General features: G+C 40.9%; 1 protein-coding gene across 3 annotated transcripts; it reads right to left on the bottom strand.

The window, feature by feature from the left end:
- Positions 1-718: 718 nt before the first annotated feature.
- LOC100699303 (RAS guanyl-releasing protein 1) lies at positions 719-17,438 on the bottom strand. 3 transcript variants are annotated; one of them, XM_013272925.3, is made up of 17 exons: positions 17,043-17,438; positions 16,343-16,518; positions 11,531-11,636; positions 10,018-10,080; positions 9,796-9,927; positions 8,929-9,082; positions 8,549-8,722; positions 7,627-7,743; positions 7,261-7,536; positions 6,782-6,862; positions 6,021-6,125; positions 5,743-5,852; positions 5,155-5,299; positions 5,013-5,049; positions 4,493-4,624; positions 1,849-2,153; positions 719-1,765 (listed from the first exon to the last, which is right to left on the bottom strand). In XM_013272925.3, exons 2-17 carry the CDS (start codon positions 16,410-16,412, stop codon positions 1,631-1,633), a joined length of 2,142 nt encoding a protein of 713 aa, XP_013128379.1. In that variant the 5' UTR covers positions 16,413-16,518; positions 17,043-17,438; the 3' UTR covers positions 719-1,630. The 3 variants fall into 3 exon arrangements, with proteins under 3 accessions (XP_013128379.1, XP_005453333.1, XP_019204572.1); XM_005453276.4 differs by having other exon boundaries at positions 17,126-17,438; XM_019349027.2 differs by lacking the exons at positions 10,018-10,080; positions 11,531-11,636 and having other exon boundaries at positions 17,126-17,437.
- Positions 17,439-19,359: the final 1,921 nt, after the last annotated feature.

The raw sequence follows: 19,359 nt of genomic DNA, 5'->3' as shown, positions 1-19,359 counted from the left end.
AAATCACCTGCTGTTTGCAGTGAGCAGTGACAAAAAAAGAGAATTATTAGGTCCTTCGTTTGAGTCCTTCCTCCTGCAACAGCAGACAGTTGCCCTCTCATTATCTACAGGCCAACATGTACTGTGGAGTCAGACTCATTACCTGCAGCAAAGCTCTAGGGACAGGCCAGATTGGCACAGTTGGCAGACAGGGTGATACATGCTGTCTTTAACGGTTTATGTTTCAGCACAAGTCTGTGGATTCTTGCAAAACAATGTGTTGGAGATGTGCCATTTATTTTAACTAGTAGTGGATGTTGTTAAATACTATATATTTCAAACTTAGCATTAAAAAGCATGTTATTATTTTAAACTACCACTCATTTCAATTTGCTGGGCACATTCTTAGAAATAGTCATACAACAGCTAACTCGAGCATTCAAAGAATACCTCTGTGTTTAAAAACGGAAAACCAGCAATCATTAAAATGAATCTGAAATCCTTCTTATGGTGACGCTTTGGTGACTCCCAGTGGTCACACTGAGTAACACAGGAAAATGTTTACTATAGAATATGAATTATTTATTAGAACAATAAGAGAACAATACTGAGAAATAGGATGAACCTCGACATGAGTACAATGGCACAGTGTGTACGTTGTATTTACAATACATTACATGTACATCACAAACACATATCTCAGCTCACAGTACAACACTCACACAATGGGCCACACTACATCAAAATAGCATGGCTGCACCCGCCATTTTTTTAAGTATCAATATGAAGCCAACATAAGCATAAATAACTCCATGAAAGTACCACTATACTGTACAAAATGTTCCGATATCGCACTGTTCATATGAAGTGTGTAGTGTTTCACACAGTAAATATTGACAGAAGCATGTTGTGCATTGAAATGAGCAGTGAAAACAATATAAAGCAACCTGTACATGTGAGCCCTCCCCCAACTTTCATTCTGCTGCTCTAAGCTCAGTGGGTTCCTGTCATTGCTAGTAACGACATGCACTTTTTGATAACCTTTTCCGCTGCTCACACATTTTACTGCAGCCTCTGATTTCCATTTTATGTTTAACATAAATAGCTAAGCTCATTAACTGATCAAGAATTGATCAAACACATTCTGCAAATGCCTTTTCCCCTCTAAAAATACTGCATTCCTTCATTCAATGATGCCTTGTGTTTGCACACTTTTAGCTAAATAAATTAAGTAATGCTCAAGCTACTGATTGTCACCTTTCTAAGCTGCTGAAAACATTAAAGGGGCTTGTCCTGTTTACTCCAGATTTGCAATTTTAAAAAGCCTTTTTTAAACCATCTTCCCTCTAAAAAGTAATTTGGATAAATGTGCCTTTAAAAAAAACCAAGTTGTTAAATTGCACCGTATTTAGCTTTATAAAATCCACCACCTTTAAAGAAATTCCTTAACCTTATTATTGGTGACACACAGATTTTCCTTTCTTGATGAAAACAACTTGTGCAACGTATTCCCCTTTATATCATGTTATCCTCATCTCATTATACTGATAAAATACTTGCACTGTTCATGATCAATAAATTAGGATTCATACCTGCTGCCACATGGAGGCAGCACCAGTCCCCTTGCTGAAGCGTCAGTGTATGTATAAGTCTAAGAGGAGGAGTCCTCCTCCACTGGGTGGAGAGCATGCCTCTTCAGCAATGTCTTTAGTATCTCCACCTCCCGCTCTGCGTCTTTTAGTTTCTTACGTAGTGTCTCATTAGCTTTACGGAGCTTCTGGTTCTCCTGTTAAAGAAACCTTATATTAAAACAACAAGTGGGCGATATGGTGCATAAAAGCAGAGTATAATTCATAGTGTGACACTCACCAGTTCCAGAGTTTCATAGGTAGGTTTGCTCTCCTCCTCTGGCTCTTTAGGCTTTTGCACAACAGAAGCTCTGTTTTCCCATTTGGCACAGTATCGCTGTTTTCTTTGGGGTATTGGGCTGGGACATGAGGTGAGGGTGGGTGTTGCTGGAACTAAGAGAGAAGCTGAGGTGGGCGATACTTCGGGTCCATCTGTCTGGGTGTAGCTATGAACTCTCCTAGGCCTCGAACTGGAAGTGACTGGGGAGTCCGGGCTCCAGTCTCTCCTGTCGTCTGGAGGGTAGGGGAAAGGACATTCTTCTGAACCTGGGCAGAGGGACACGATTAGTAATTATTTCTGTTAATTTCAAAATGCACATTAACAGACAGAAACAGCTATTGTTCTCTTAGCGCTGTAAAGCCTGAACCATGAGCTACATCCAACATTTTTGTGCAATTTATTGCTCACAGTAGCACTGCTTGTGTCTGATTGTATACAACACATTTTTCAAAAAAATAAAAATAAAAATAAAAATCACATTGATGATGTAGAGATCTCAAAAACTCATGTATGAAATATGATACAACTAAAATTAAAGGGCTAAAATTGACTAATGATTCCTTTTTGCTGATCACAGTCATCTTACAAAGCTTACCAATGCATTTGACTTGGTTCATCAGCATCTTCTCACCGACAGTCTCCATGCTATTGTTCTTTCCCAACAGGCATTGATGTGGTTTAAGTCCTATTTGTGCAACAGAAAGCGGCGTGCAGTTTTTAAGTGGGTGCAAATCGGATCTGATTACTCAGCAGCAAGGGGTGCTGCTAGTTTCTATCCTAGCACCACTTCTTTTTATATCCTATTTAACTAATTACTCTATGCAGATGACGCTATTGTCTATACATCAAAGACCTCTGTTTTACAGCCTCAACAGTTCTGCAGTTTGACTTTAACACTCTTCAAACCTGGTTATCAGCTAACAAATTATTGCTTAGTAAGTCAAAAACATACTCTACACTCTTTAGTGTAAAGGCAAACCTTTAACTAAAATCTTTTGCCATAGCCTGAATATTTTCTCCTTCAGAAAGCAGAAAAATATTTACATTGCACTGACTCTAAACTTACTTTTAGACTTTGGTATTGGTATTCATTGTTCCAGACATCGCCTTATGCATAGTATTAAAAAGAGATTTGTCTCACTTGCCATGTTACTATACACACCTGTTCACTTATCACAAATATGTTTTAAATGCAAAACACATGCTCTTCTGCAAACCTTGGTAAATACAAGCAGATGGGCATAAAAGGGGCGGTCTTCTGCTGCCTAAAGGGTCCCATAAAGCCCCTACTGCAATGTGGCTCAACAGGAGATTTGTATGATGTATATGAAACCTGTGTGACACTATCATGCAAATAATGGACCTAAACCTCTGAGCAATGTTTCTAGCACCTAGTTGACTCTATGCAATAAAAAGGCCAAACCACTAGTGGCAACTGCTAGTATACCTTATAAAGTGGCCAGAGAGTGTATATTACCAATTATGCAGTGGCTGTAGCTCAGGAGGTAGAGCAGGTCATCTTCTAATTGGAAGGTTGATGGTTTGATCTCTGGCTGCACCAGTCTGCATACCAAAGTATCCCTGAATACGATCCTGAACCCCAAGTTGCTCTGCAATGCGTTCTTAAGAATGTGAATGCGTGTGAATGCTAGATAGAAAGCACTAGAAAAGCCGTAGAATGACTGGGTGTGAATAGTTGAATGAATGAGACATGCTTTATAAAGCGCTTTGATTGTGCAAGTAGAGTAGAAGATCGCCCATTTACCATTTGAACTACAGTAAAACGGATCTTCATCCTCGTAATATTATAAATAATTGATTTAGTAGATTTGGACATTTTGGGTCTTTTTTACACATCACTGTACATATTTTGAAATATAACTTTGATTACCTTCATAGCTTAAAACACTCTTTTGTTTCTTTTATTTCATGTTATTAACTAAAAAACTCCTCTTTAAAGTAACTTTTGTGCCTAAAGAGGTTATTTTTAAGCAATCAGTGATCCTTAAAAAGGGAAAAAAAAAGAAAAAGACTCAGTTCAGTTATCACATGGCAAATAAACCATATGACAAAACAGTACGTCAGAAAGACTAATTTTGAAAGAGCCTGTGTAAATAAGGCCCCATGATTTTAAGAAGTCTCTTAGTTAGTCAGCTCATAATAAGCAAAAACGAAAGTTTTTCTGCTCTGAATATAGAAGCATTTTTAAAGCAGGTGGGCAGCTTGAGTTTTACTGTAAGTGAAACTGTTCCTAGCGATAGAGGGAAATCACCCTCACAGCAGACCTGACCTCGCGTTCAAGAATTGTTTTTTCTTACAGCCATTGCAAACTCTTTTTGGCACAGGTGAGAAAAAAACAACTTTATTTTCTGTGCAGTGTCGAAAGCAGTGATTACAGGAAACAAAACTGTCTCACCGATGAACAAATGGCTTAAAAACTTTCCGCCAGAAGATGGCACATGATACAGAAAATTAGCGATTACTCCATGCCGGATATTTGTTATTGCCTACATATTTGAGGTGAGACTGTGCGGTAACATGTGCAAGAAAAACATGGTGTGATTAACAGTACTGAGTGCGGGTGTACCCCATCAACACAACCCACCCTCTGAAGTGCTTGTGGTGACCGGCGTAGAGCTCGGGGTCGGACTGTCAGTGGCGTTGGTCACTTTGGTGTTCTTCTTGCACTCAAACGCCACCTGGTCCTTGCACAGCTTGTGGCAGTTCATCCCGCAGTCTGTGCAGGCCCAAAAGAATGCACGACATGTCACAACAGGAACCGAAGTCAATCTAGCTTCAATAAACTGACTTCTCACTTCTCTTTGAACACTATCTGTTCTGCAAATGCAACTCTCAGACTCTTGTTTTTGCATGCTTACTGTCAAGCAAACAAATAGTTCTCAGATCTTTAGAAGGACGGGGGAGGGGGAAGAAAATTGTGGTTCTCAGTGCAGTCTCTTTCTGTCATGTGCTGCAAGGTTCAACTAGCAACATGCAACGCAACGAAAAACCACACTCCATTTCACCTGCTCCCCACAAGACAGAGTGTACCTCTCCAAGTATTTGAGTTAACTGACATTTGGCCAGAGATACCAAAGTTACACGAGTGAGAGCACCATATTCACCTTTGCATCTGTAGCCTTGCTTGATGACACCCCATAACTGTGAGAGAAAAGAGAGAGAACATTTACGTGAGTAAACATAAAAAAGCAAAACCCAAATGACGTTTTTTAGAAAACAGCACCAAGGAGGTTTGTGTTTCCTTACAAATCCTGAGCAGTTGTCACAAAAGGTGGGTTTCATGTAAGTGGTCTCCTGGAAGTTGTGGACAAAGCCAAGGCCCAACTTGGAGCAGATGACACTGGCCCGCATAAAATAAGCTGTGATCTCCTCTCTGCTGACTTGGCCTTCCCTGAAAAAACCACAACAAATATATTGTAAGCTGATGTTTAAAAGAGGAAACAGAGCTGTGAATGATACAGGATGATTGCAAAAGAACCTGCTATAATAAAAATCTATTAATAGTAATAATTTACATGTTATTTTTGTAGGTTTTTTTTAAAATTTTTCATTAATGTCTCTCCATATTTATAAATGGCTACACCCACTCATCTGCCCAGTGTGTAAAAAACCATATACCACTTAGGCAGCCGGTGCTGTAAAAAAGTTGTCACTATCAGTTGTGCTGGTTTTCATGTACACATTTAGCGACAGCTTTATGGTTAATTCCGCAGCTATTTTATGTTTCCGGTTGCTAAGCTCGCCACTACACATCTACAAATGCCACTTTTGCTTCCTCTCCCCTGAAGTCATAAATAACCTCTGAGCGAATACGTGACCTGTCAAGAGACTCACTTCTCTTTGTCCATGACACAGAAGGAAAACGGAAAGCTAGCAGCGATTTTCTCAAAGTCCTCCTGATTAATGAAGCCGTTCTCGTCGTGGTCGTAGTTCTTGAACACGGACTGCGAATGACAACAAATAAAAAGCATTGTGGCTCAGTTGTTAGCGAACAATAGCGGGGAAGGCAGGCTGTCAGGATGGCATCATGCAAGAGAATAGTTGAAATAAGGAGGTTGGATAACAGCGGTGCTGAGTCGCACTGTGGAGGCTTGAGAAAGGGAAGCGCTTACATCAACCATTCTTTGCACGTGTTTGCTGATGGTTCGAGGATCTGGTTTAGGAGCCACCCCTGATGCCCAGTCCACAAACACGGGAGGTCTAGAAGGTGTGGCTGGCTGATTAAAAAAGGAAACAGTCATTAAAAACTAGTCTTAGCACATCATGCAAAATAACATCTGACCAAAGGAGTTTCAGTTATCATACACTCCATAAAATAAGGCCAAAATGACAACAACTTTAAGCAATTTAATTCAATTTAAATTTGTTACGTAGGTACGATTATGAGGGCAAAGACTCTTTTTCTGAGTGTATGGGTGAAACAACCAAGACATTACAGGCTAATTACTGCGCTTAAGTTAGTCAGTTTAACAAAAGCATAAAAGTTCACTTTCAACAATGTTGCACGGATGTCAGGCTAGATGTCAGACTAGGCACTTTCTTATTTTCAGTCTTCAGACTAAGTAATTGCTTCATTTTTAGCACACACAAGAGACAGTCAAATCTATATTCTCATCTCTGAGAGAAAGCAAATAACCCTTTGCTTCCGTTAAGCATCATTACACTTTTGCTTAACCAGTCTCAGGTCCCAAAGAGGTGAAAGGCTTGCTGTTTCAGTCTCTTTGCATTAGGCCAAGATAAACAGCTGCTCTCTCTAAAGAAAGAGAGTGAATAATCCTGCTTCCCAAGATAATCTGTTAGTTTGTTGATATGCTTAATTTTTCCAGCTGGTAAACAAATGTTTACTTAAATCGTGTCTGTTGCTATCACTCACAGGTGCTTTGCAGTTCTTGGGCTCCCGTGCATACGACAGTTCATAAATCTCATCCTCAGTGTAGTAAAGATCCAAGGATAGCTGCAAGACATTAAAAAAGCCACTTATTGCTGCATGGAAGGTAAACAGAATGAGAAAAAGGTCTCTAGATTTCTCCTTGAAACATGTTTTGGTGAAGGTGAATTCAGGTTGCGGGGTAATTATTATCTCTTCACAGGCATGCTGTCATTCAAGTAGGATTAGCACACTGCACTCAGATAATACAACAATACAGCAATCTGAACTCACTCTCATTCACATTCAGCTTGTCACCCACACACTCATAGATCATAGACTCTAATCACACCCACACAAGAAAAAGACAATCCACATGCTGCACTCATTTGCATCTTTGTATGTGTTCAGCGCTACTTGGTGAATCACATGAAGCTGCATAACAATTTCAAATGAACCCAAAGTTGCCGCGAGCGGTTCGCTACCGTCAACAGGTGAACCAGGTCCTTGTTGGCATCCAGCCTGGGTGGGATCTGCTGGAGTTGGATCAGCTCGTTGATGTGGTTGTACAGGGCCTGGAGCTTCTGGACATTCACCTTGTTGTCCTCGACATAATCCGACATGGCCTCATTGACTGAGATCAGGTCTTTGAGGTGGACACCCAGGATGGGGATTTTAAAACCTGTACACTTGTTGTAAGCTTGTCTGTAGTTGTCATAGTTTCTGCAAGAGGACAGCAGGTCCGTCATCTCGTTTAGTACCTGGGGAATGAAGTCGTTTTTATCATTATATTACAGTTATTTTTCTCCAGTATTTTGATCCTTGACTCTAAATCGCCAGTCACCCTTTACCTTAGTGACTTCACTCGGTACGTGCGACGTGGTGTCTTTCAGTCTGGAGATTGAGCTGTGACATAGGCCTCCCACCACCGCCATTAGTGTGTTGTAGTTGTGCATAAGGTGCAGACTCTGGCGGACATGCACAAGAAACACACGTCAGTCCATTCACGCACACACACACTTCTAAACACGCGCAATTAAACTTGTTCCAGGTAGCCTTGGTTATATAATCCGCAACAGTGGCATTACATAAGCCACTTATATCGTTGGCTTTTTCTTACTGCACTCTGATGGTTTGCTCTTTTTTTTGGAAATGCTTTTCCCTCTCTTATTTTTTATACTTTTTTTTTTATAAGTTCTCCAGTTCTTGCTGTCACTGGAGCATTATGGTGTGAAATTCGTTTCCACACCCGTGGGTTTTGAGGTTGACAGCAGTGAGCAGCAGCAGACTGGTGCATTAGTGTTGCAAGAGGTCCTCCAGAGTACAAGCCTGCCTAACGGCTCCCCGAAGCCAGTGTATCACTTCTCAGCAGGATGCACACAGCTTCACGTTGGAGTGGTTTTAACAAGCCTGCTCTGATCAGAGACTACACTCACGAGTCATTTCCCGCTTTTCTTCTCCTACAAAGTCCTCATTGTTTAAGCGTGTTCCACTTGGTGACTTCATTAGCTTGCATTCAGATAATATTTTTCTATCGGTAAGATATTTGGATACCCTAAAAGCCTGCAGCACAGCTCCTGAGAATCATTACAAGCTCTCTGAATATGCATTACACAATTACTAACATGTGAGGGGCTTTCAGAGTGAAACAAAAGTCATATTAACACTAGTTAGATAAGGTGCTGGAACAACCGCACATAGATTTAAGCGAAGAGGAAATGTAAGCACAGAAAGTATATGTGTAGTGGAAGTGGGGGTTGATTTAACCACTACCTGTGCAACGTGGATAAACTTAGTGAAAACCTCAGCTCTCAGCTGAGCGGTTGGCCGGCTTAGCACCATCAGCTGAACCCACTGGGAGACACCGTTACACAGCGCAATGGAACGCTCCATCACGGGGATGTCCTTCATGCAGCAGCTGCGGATGTAATTCTGATAGTCTACAAACTGGCAAAGAGAGCAGAGACAGGAGCATAAACCGCTGCACGGAAACTGCAAAGCATTTCCTGTCAGGAGGAAACACCTAATGGTTCTTAGTAAATGTAATTTAAAAAAAAACAAAACAGAGAACAAAAACAAAACAGCAAAGTGTTAATAAGCTACAAACAGGTGCGCTTGAATGTTCTTTTAAGTTGGCGTGTGTTTATACTCACTGATATTCTGCAGAAGGATTTAAATTCAAGGTAGGTGAGATGCTCGGCCAACTCAATGGGCTCCAGGTGGTCAAAAAGGAGCGACACCTTCCTCTTTTTACTGCAGTTAGCTTTAATCTTCTGGCTGGCTTTCCACGACCAGTCTCGTTCAGTTCTGAAGTACACAACAAAACAAAACGTGACTGCATCAGAAGAAAGCTTATGTAGCAGCAAAACTTCATAAACTGAAAAGCTGTAAATTGATTTTTTTGTTTGTTTGTTTGTTTGTTGATTCATGGAAGTCTCCCACAGAGCGTTTCATTACATTTATTTGCGGTCACTTCCTGGAGAGAAAAATGGTGCAGCTATAAAACGTGCAGTTTGGATATGACTGAATCAGTTTGTTCCATTTTTAATCTTTTAATTCTACAGTTCAATGATTTTAGCTTAACAAATGTAAGTATTTCCCCACTTTTAATAATGTTGCTGCTTTAGTATTGGTCTGCTGATCAGACACAATAAAGCATGTGATATGCGTGAAATTGATATTTCTCACATTATATATATAAAACAACTCTTTGCATTGCTAATTATTAATTGGCAGATTATTCTCTGAATATAATTATAGTTAGCTGCAGCATCAATCCAAGTATTTAACTTAAAACTGTGCAGTCCAGTTTCATCACAGCAACTTCAATGATAAAAAACAACAACAACAATAAAAAAATGGAAGATTTAGCATGCTTACTACGGGTCTGCGTTCTTCATAGTGAGAGTCTCTATTCTTGATCGTGACTGATTTCAGTACTTTTATGACTGCAACAAGCAACCGAGAGTTCTGTAGACCTAATGTCTCAGTTGGCCAGCTGGCCGGAGATTAACACTTACATCCATTTGGTCTCTAGGAGAGAGCAAAGTCGCTCCTGTCCGTGCTCTCGGATCAGATCCCGAAACTCATCCAGGCTGTCTGACAAGCTGTGGTGCAACCGGAACATCATCCAGAATTCCTGGATCCAGTGCCTGTAAGAGTAAAGCGTGGTACCAATCTGAATGAGATGTAAAAACAAGCCAAATTGAACTCTGAGTCAGTGTTCAATTTGTGGGACTGACCTGATGAGGTAGCATATCCTCTGGCACTCTGCTGGCTGCTCGCCGTCTACTGCCGTTTTAAATGTGAGGACTTCAGTTAAGGAGCAAGTGACATGAGCATAAACCTGATGAATCTGAAAGTTAAAGCTTGGATTCACTGCTGTTTGTCTTGCCAGCAAGTTATTCTAGACAAGTTTTTTCTGGAGTAAATAATGAACATATGGTTGATGTGACTGTGCAACTTCTTTCCAGCAAACAAACTCATTAATAAAAAAAAACTACAGCAACTAAACTGAAAAGGCAAACACAAGTGACATTTGTTAATGTGGGAGGAGGCGACTGCATGAAGCAAAACTCCCGATGAGCATCACGGAATGAATCATTCTGGTTTACAGAGGTAAGAGAACAACAAAATGCACAAAGAAACCGCAGAATCGGTGCCTCGTATATTGTAGAAAAACTGATAATATGGATTGTTTTGCGACAGATCTTTAAACGTGCCGCAGTTTAAACAGTGCTGTCAGCTCGAAAGGCTATTATTCATTCCGGAGGTCACTCTGCCTTCCTTTTAGCACGTGTTGCTCAGAAAAACACCGCGCTGTGAATTTCTATCCAACCGACAGTATAGCTCTCGACTGGCAGGAACGAGATTGCAGTGATGCACATAAAAAGGCTAATTGCGTCATAGGAGCAGAAGAAGTGCCCACGCAATTCCAAGGCCAGACTGTGGCGAAGACTGTTAATGGCCCCCCGCGCCTCTTCCCTGATCCTAACCCACACACTGTATTTATTTGATGCATCCTTTTGGGTCTCGGGCACAGAACGAGAGGGTTAAAAATAGCAGAGAGGGCCATTCGGCCGTGCGCGCATTGACGTGGGTCTGCGCGAGCGGGGGGCTGTTTAGGCAGTGGAGGGTCTGTGTTTATATATAGCTGGAGAGAACTTGTATGTGAAAGAGGCAGAGGTAATTAACACCTGAAACCACAAGGCTTTCTCACGGTGGGGCTGATAAGCTCCTCTGAGGGGCTTTGTGATGGCACTGCTGTTTCCTGAATGGAGGCTGAGATTATAGATCCTCACCACAAGTCACAAGGCATTAAAAAAACATGCTTTTTTTTCCGGTGTGAAGCAGAGAAAATAAAAAAGCACTGAACCAAACATTCTGAAAGAGACCAAAATACAGAAAGGTAATAGACTCCCTGCTATTGAATACACCAGCTCAGAATAGAGGAAAGTTGCACACTGAAAGCAACTGATGTACAAAATCTAAAATGTCTGACAGGAGGAGCAAACACGAACTGCCACTTTCCTATCACATTTTACACACTGACAGCTACAGGCTGCATTGTGAGCCAAGTATGAACTTGACTGCGTGTTGCTGTTGACAACCAAATGAAAGCAGCACACGGCAGAACAAGTGGTCTGATCTTGGTCTACATTTTCTGCCCAGAATTGGCCGCTGATTTGTCTGAATCACGTCCCTGCCTTGTGACAGCAGCTTTCCCCCCCCAAGCTTTTATGATGCAAAGGATATAAAGAGACGAGTTTGTCCAGCAGATCACTGGAGGAGATGAGGTGAAGGTGCATGGTCAGGGTGATGTTCAGCAAGTGGCCGTTCCCGTTTACACATCCGTTTGCGTCTGCAAAAGAAAACGAACGCACACGTGCTGGCGTTAGGCGTCGCCGCTGTAAAGACGAGGAGGTGTACAAAAACACACGCCACACTGTCAGATAAAACCCGCTCTGATGGTGAGAATTCTTTTGCCTGCCTTTCATCAAATATAATCAACCAGAGCACATCACATTAAAATGTACTATCAGGGCTGCTTTTTGTTGTTGTTGTTGTTTGATTATCAGAGATCAGATGGGGGTTTGTGGCATGGTTTTTGTTGCTTTTTTGGGGGGCTGGTGGGTTTTGAATATCAAATGAATTCCAAATGACTCAAAGATGGCATATATGCAGTACGTTTGGCCTCTCAGGGCCACCGTACACACACACACACATATATATATATATATGTATATATATATATATATATATATACATATATATATATATATATACATATATACACACACATATATATATTTTTTTAAATACAGAAGCCACTACTAGTACTAAGATAAACCCCCTTTTGGTTTCGCATCATGTTTAACTCAAATGTGGTTTTCAGATCCATCACACAGTTTTCTCACAGAAAGTTAATCGCATAGCTGATGATGTTTTGAAGGCAAACAGAATAACATGTTGCCATGATGTTTCTTGCTTACAGTAAATAAATCTGTATCAAAATGTATATTTATATGGGGAAATGCAGGCCAAGCTGAGGGGGGGAGTTTGAAATTTTGATATTGTGAACTAACAGAATAAACACACAAATTTTGCAAGCTATTAAGATTTTGCATTCATATAATATGAAGACCAAATATTGCATTTCAGTGTTTTCACAACTTTATTCAAGTGAAACATGGTGTTTTATAGACTCACGTAACAGTCTTTGTGCTCTTGTGTCTTCCCCTTTTTCTCTTGCAGCATCTACTAAAACTGTAAATTTCAGCTGCTTTTCTCTGTGGTATCTTTGAGTTTCAGCAGCGATGCACACATACATCCCACATCTTTACTCAAGCCCCTCATTTCTCATAGTATGTGTTCACTTTGCCACTGGAGCCAATCAAAATGTGGGACATTATGTCAGCATGCTGGACAAGTAGGATTGCTAATATGAGACGCTTGGCCACCCTATCCGCAGGGACCCCAGCCAATGGTCTTGCATGCTAGATATGTTGGTGGGATGAGGGTCTATGGATCAATAGATGTTAAAGAAATACCCTCCTCATTCTTCATTTATTTTGTACTACATAAATCCAGCATAGACATTTTCATCACTTTACAAGAGACAGTTAGCTTAAACTTATGCCCACATTCTAGTGCCATTACCTTTCCGCTGAATGCTTACCTTTTCCTCTGATTGTGTTTACTTCTGCTGCTCGCCTGTCTCACTACCTTTTTTTTTTGCTTCCTTTTCCCTTGCATGTATCTGACTTCCTCTCTTTGTATGCAGACCACCTTTCCTTATCTTGCTCGTCTGACTCCACGCTACAATGACATCTTGAAACCGCGAATAGAAAGACAAATTTCTTATCAATGACCTCTTAAAATCGGACGGGATGAGCACAAAAAGTGATTTTCCCACACACTCAAACAAACCACTCATCTTCACAACAATTTCAAAAACCACTGTATCGTTCAGTAAATTTGTGGCTGATGTAAAGAGGAAGTGAATTTAATCGCAGCTCTAGACTATTTGTGTCTTTCTTCCCCTGTGCTCCCTAAAATGGGCTGAAAACCTTAAGAACAACATTTGCGAACTCTCAAGCTGCGTGCTGTTTCCCTTTAAGCTTTGCCAGTGTCTTTACACCATCAAGGACATCAGGCGTCTGAGGACCCACTTTTAAACAATATCACCTTGGAAATACCTTGGATGCCATGGCAACATGTTTTCTAATCTTTGTTATCTGTAAGCAACTTGCCACTGCTGCCGCAGCTGACTAATCCATCCCTCATATCCTGCATCGGGTGTGTTTGTGTTTGTAACACGCAGGCTCTGCCATCTAAACCCAGCGAATGTCAGTGACCTTACCCTCCAAGTCATTAAGAGAGTAAAAGAGACAAGTGAAACACAGGGCTGCTCATAAAATGACACATGTGATACAGGTTGCAAAGATTTGGTGCAGTTAAAGTTAAGACATATGCATGCAGAATAATTCCCACTCCTTCTTGGCATTTATGGTAAACACAGATATAATAACATTGCTTTAATCGAATTATCAGTTAATACTCTCTTAACTTACTAACACTCAGAGTCAGACCTACTGTAAAAAAAGCACAGCAGGAGGCTGTGAGTCTCCATAAAGCAAACAATTACGCCATACTTTTTTCACAATTTTCCAACCACTAACCCTCCCTGTGTAGGGTTAATTGTGGGAGGAAATCCCCTCTGGACTGGCTGTTAGTGACTGGAACATTAGGAAAGCTGCCGCCCGGCGAATGATGATAAACACTGCAGTGGGCATGCGGCCGGTGGCCTACTTTTAAGGTTATCTTCGACATTCATCGGCCGATCCAAACATGCACTTCATGTTTCCTTGTTTTGACAGAGGCTATCAGATTGGATGGTCCTTTTGTTTTAGAAGAACCCGAGTCAGATTGTCATCTCTATGTACTCTGGGCAAAATCTTCCATAATATTTAGGACTCGGTGAAACTGTGTCTACAACACTGTTTCCATTCGTACTTTACAACAGTGATTCCCAAGCAGGAAAAAAAAAAAACAAATAAAGAGAAAAAAACTACTGAGATGGAGAAAGTAAAGTAAAAAAAACCAAACTGCATATAATCAATTACAAAAATGATTAATAAAAGTGGATTTAAGTGGTTAAATAAACTAAAGGCTAAATGTATAAACAGCTTGAAATGAAAGAGTAACTAAAACCGTTATCTAAAAGCAAAAGATGTGAAATAGATATTGTGATCTGTGTGCAATATGTAGTTATGTAAAGTCATGAGCAAGCAAAATTAATACATTTTAACAGAAACCCAATTGTAATGGATTAAAAAAAAGCTAAAAGGAATGGATAAATGTTTGAAATACATAAACATAATGAGCAACAAACGAAGCTGCTGGCTAAATGTTTGAAAGAGTTAAAGAAACATATTTGAAATTGCTAAATGTCAATGCTAAATGTTTAATAAGTAGCCATTAATGTTACATAGCTACAAATTGGGATTTGATGTTAGTTAATGAAGTGTCCAAGCAGTAGATACATTGCAACAAAAACATTAAAATTAAATAAATACTGAAACATCTGCACCCGCTTTTATGTGGGAGTAGATGGTAAATAAATACAAATAAAATAATAAATAAAAAAATAAAGAATAAAAAAATATTCTTATGCGATAAACAAAGTATTGTTTTCTTCACAGCTGTGAAGATTGAAACTTTCCATCAGGCCAAAAAAACCCCACCACTGTTTCTCGACTTCTATAGCGTGTCTTATTCTAATGGCTTATAAATATTTTGCAATATTTGCAAAAAAGAGGCAAATTAAATGCAAGCAGTACTGTAATAAACAAAAAAGAAAGCAAGAACGAAAAAAAGAAAAATATGGGTGTGTTCTGAGCGGTCAGCACAGCCTGGTGTGGTCCAAGGAGAAAGATGATGTCAACAGCTATTGATCCACACCTCACAGTGCTCTGCATTTCAAAGGTTGGTCAGCATCTGAGGACTACCGTTCAGGGATCTGACCTTTCAGCTCAGCCAGGCTTGAAGCTGCCATCCGGTAATCCTTCAAATAGCTCTTACGTGCACTCTCACATTTGAAAAGGTGGCAGGACTCGAGGACCTTAGGGGTCCCCTGTGATGTGAGTCAAGAGGACCAGAACTGTGATGCATTTTATCAGGAGAGGCTGTGCAAGGAAAACCCCAGTCATAATAGATTATCCTGACAGAGAGACACTGTCACACACTGAGGGTGTAACTTTCAAGTGTACGGGGTCTATAGGGCTAAAACCCTTCACACTGATTCTGTATCCTGCCAACGGGAAGCCGACTGTGATTAGTACCTGCATCTCTGCAGATGAATGTAGTTATGAGATGTCATTTTATGTGCAGTCCATTGTAACACTTCTCCACTGCTCTTGCTGCATTTGTGTAACCAGGCAACGGCAGTTTGAAAGCTTGTCTCTTCAGAGATGCAATCACCATAACTCAAAGAGCACTCCAGACAACTCGATGAAGCCAATGATATTTGCTTGATTGATCCAACTATAGCCTACACAATCACTGCTGTGCTGTTCTTTCATTTAAGTACGCCCTCTATATATCATGCAGCCAGTGAAATATTAATGCACAATTAATAGAGTGCAGCAGAAAGCATTTCTAAAAAAAAATTAGCAAGCCTCAAACACGTGTCCTTCAGCATTAAGGCACAAAATCAGACCGACAAGAGATTTTATCTTCAAACCATGAAATCTTACACTAAACAAAAATAAAGTCAGCCTTGGTAAGAAATCGCTTTTTTACTTTCCAACGTGAAGCACTCCCTTCTTTCTTTAGAGGCCTGCCTAAACTTGTTGCTGCCGAGAGAAAGTGGCGAGAAAAACAGACTCCTTAAGCTACAACATTCTGTGATCTCGATTAACCTGAAGGTTTAACGTCTTCTGATATCCGAAGGACTGCATAACCTGTTACACAACCATAGAGCAGAAACACCCTCTGGAGTCTTTTGTTCACTGCAGGACTTCACCTTGTAAAACAAACCAGCCAAGAAGGTCAGCGCTAACTTACCAAAAGACTGCAGGCAGGCTCGGATGAGCTCCTCCCAGCTTGCGCCCTTGGTGAGGTGTCCCAGAGGCATTACTGATTTATTCGGCGGGGTATGGGCCGGACTAGGTTTGTGGAACCTGTGAGGCCGACCTGGAGGAGAAACTCTAGACCTGGAGGTGCATCCTTGAATCACTCTCCTTGAGAAACACCAACACAAAAAGAACAGTGAGGGGCGGAGGAGGTACAGGAGGGTTAACTGCAATGAAAGCGTGCCTTTCTCCTTTTGCTATTAACATGTATGACTGTACATGCACACTACTTAAACCATGATTTTACGAGAGCGCAGGTTATTAGCCCACACGCATTAAAGGATTCGTCCCTCAGCCACACAACTCGAAGGTGTTATTTACACCTAAGAAACCCCCGTGGTGTGTTTTGCTATTCATTGTTCTCATTTCCTTCCTTTAACTTGGGGAAATACCGGCTGATTGCGGACATCCACATAAAACTCTCGAGTGACCAGAGTAAAGAGCTTACAAATGGAACAGTTTTACGCATGTAAGCGCTTAAAGCGGAGCAGGTCTGGCCGCAGAGAAGCGTGTGAACTTGAACACGCTTGTGCGCAACAACAAGTGGAAAGCATCAGTTTTGACACCATTTTGGCCGAAAATATACACATTTGCCATTAATAAATAGCTAATAGCAGGAATAACCGGGATACCTTCGATCGGGTGCCCACGTTTTCACCAAAGAAAACCAACCAGAAACTCCTCAGTAAAAGCACAAAAAGATGAGCCGACTTACGCTTCGTCTCTGCCCTTTTCCTCTGATGTTATACTTTCGTTTTGGTTTTCTTTTGACTGACATCCCATTGCGAGGTACTGGGCGACGAGCGGTTGAACTAGGCTGTCCATCTGTGTCCTCCTCGATGGGAGCATTACATCGCTCTGCTGGGCTCGGTGCGCCTCCGCGGTCTCAGAAGCATTGTGCTGACTCGTCAATGAACGTTACACAATTAAGATTCACCCAGCCTGTCTGTGAGTGGGCGGCCGTGCTGCTGCTGTCGGGCTTGTCACTCACACGGAGTGGACTCCGCACTTCACTAGTCATTATACTTGCGTCAAAAGTCGTGCTCTAGATTTATACTTGAAGATTTTAATCACGGAAGCGGCGCAGGGGGGGCTCGTTGAAGTCATTCCATCCAAGAAAATGAAAAGCACATTCTCCTATTATCTCGCTCTTTTGGCACTCTAGTAATGATTTATAACTTGATCACATTTTTTTTATTTTCACATTTTTCTGATATTCCATAACAATTCACATATTCACATAAACACAGAGGTTAAAAAATCCCTTTAATATGAGTACATTCTGGATAATCACTGTGTAATGTGATTCTTCCTTTGGTTTACTAAAAGATGTTTGTTCATTCTGCAGAACAGGAAAGGGTGGATCTTCCTTTAACAGATAACAGAGGTTGCAGGTTCCATTACCACTACAGCTTAAATCAGGGATTGTGTTATTGTGCTGTAGGTGGTCCAAAGAAGATGTTTCCTGAAATCTTTCAGGAGCTTTAAGAAGTCTTATCACCTCCATCCAAACGTAGATAGGGGGATTGTGGCTGCTCACGTTTTACTCCAGAGGCCATGAATATATGAGATCTGAACGTTTTAAATTGAAAATAGTCTCATTAATTTTAAACTGAAGCACATTTCTGAGATATTTTTCCTCAAGTGAGAAATGGGACGTACCTGAGTTGGTTTCTAAATTACACTCAGGCCAGCTGGCAAGTTGAAGGTCAGAAGAAAGCCTGGAGAAGTTTGATCCTCTAGTTCTACCCCCCTGTCATAAACAGATAAACAAATGATCATCCAAATCATACTTAATCAGCTCTGGAGCTTTGCATTTGAATTTTCTGTCTGGCTTTAACGCTACACTAAAGAACACCATAAAAGAAGAATGCATACACATCTGTAAAGACTGTGATGTAAGAAAAGCTGAGGCATCTCTGTCATGAAACCTACTATCTCCACTCCCTGTACGTAGTTCCCTTTAGTCAGCATGGCTGTGAGGGGAAGGTGCATGCCTGAACCTGAAAAGGGGGAGTTAAAAAACATCTTAGTTGGTGATTATTGTTTCCTTCTGTAATGCTTGTTTCGTGACAAGAGAATTTTTCGTGTTTATCAACGTCACTTGCAATGTGAATCATGCCCCTTGACTGAGTGAATTCGACTGGCATCAAAGCGCTATTAACTCCACATCAATCGATTTAAACACATGATCCCACAGAACCTCCCCCATTGGCCACAGACGGCAGGTATGAGTATAAAAGGTTTTGAAATCCAGTTATTATGTATTTGTCTGTTTTCATTTTAACTGTGAAGGTTTAATCTAATTAATTATCTATAATCTTTTAAAAAAAAGATTTGTACTTGTTTATGTGTGTGTGTGTGTGTGTGTGTGTGTGCGTGTGTGCGTGTGTGTGTGAGAGAGAGAGAGGCTATTTTAAATGTGAAAATTAACACACTGGTCCATTGTTCTCACTCACACACCCAGGATTACTCAGGTCTAAATGCTTTCTGCTTCCTGCACACCGGAATATCCTCCCTTTGAATAGATGACTACATGCATGCCATCTACAGATGACCAGCAGCTTGGGTTCATGTGTTAGTTTGAGCTCATGGGGGCAGAGTGAAGTCATGAGAATATGTGTAAAGACCAGCTGGCTGCTTGTGATAAGATAGTGTGTCTGCACCCTTTTTTGTGTCTCTGCTGTTATCAGACTGCTTGGTGATACCTTTACAACTTGCCCCCATGCATCTAAGTGCACTTCTGAAGCAAACTTTCTCACTCTCTCTCTGTCTATCTTATCCCAGTGTTACTTGTAGAAATGTGCTGCTTGAGATAACACACACACACACACACACACATACTAATTTTGTATTACTTGAAAATACTGCCGCTCTCTGAGTCTCCACCCAACCTTAAACAAACAGAAAAAGGATCCTGATGAAAGAAAATGGTAGACTTTTAAACAC

This window comes from Oreochromis niloticus, linkage group LG19, assembly GCF_001858045.2.
Source record: "Oreochromis niloticus isolate F11D_XX linkage group LG19, O_niloticus_UMD_NMBU, whole genome shotgun sequence".
In the NCBI taxonomy this organism is placed as follows: domain Eukaryota; kingdom Metazoa; phylum Chordata; class Actinopteri; order Cichliformes; family Cichlidae; genus Oreochromis; species Oreochromis niloticus.
The sequence above is the reverse complement of the archived record's forward strand: the minus strand, read 5'-3'. Positions and strand labels throughout refer to the sequence as shown.

Bases quoted from the DNA above. Each gene is read 5' to 3' on its own strand.
- LOC100699303 (XM_005453276.4), bottom strand. From the start codon at position 17,259: ATGCTCCCATCGAGGAGGACACAGATGGACAGCCTAGTTCAACCGCTC. The intron at 10,081-11,530 runs ATATCCTTTGCA...TGAAGTCCTCAC, and splicing joins CTGGACAAACTCGTCTCTTT to ATTTAAAACGGCAGTAGACG. The intron at 4,625-5,012 runs GTGAATATGGTG...GGGCCTGCACAG, and splicing joins GCAAGGCTACAGATGCAAAG to ACTGCGGGATGAACTGCCAC.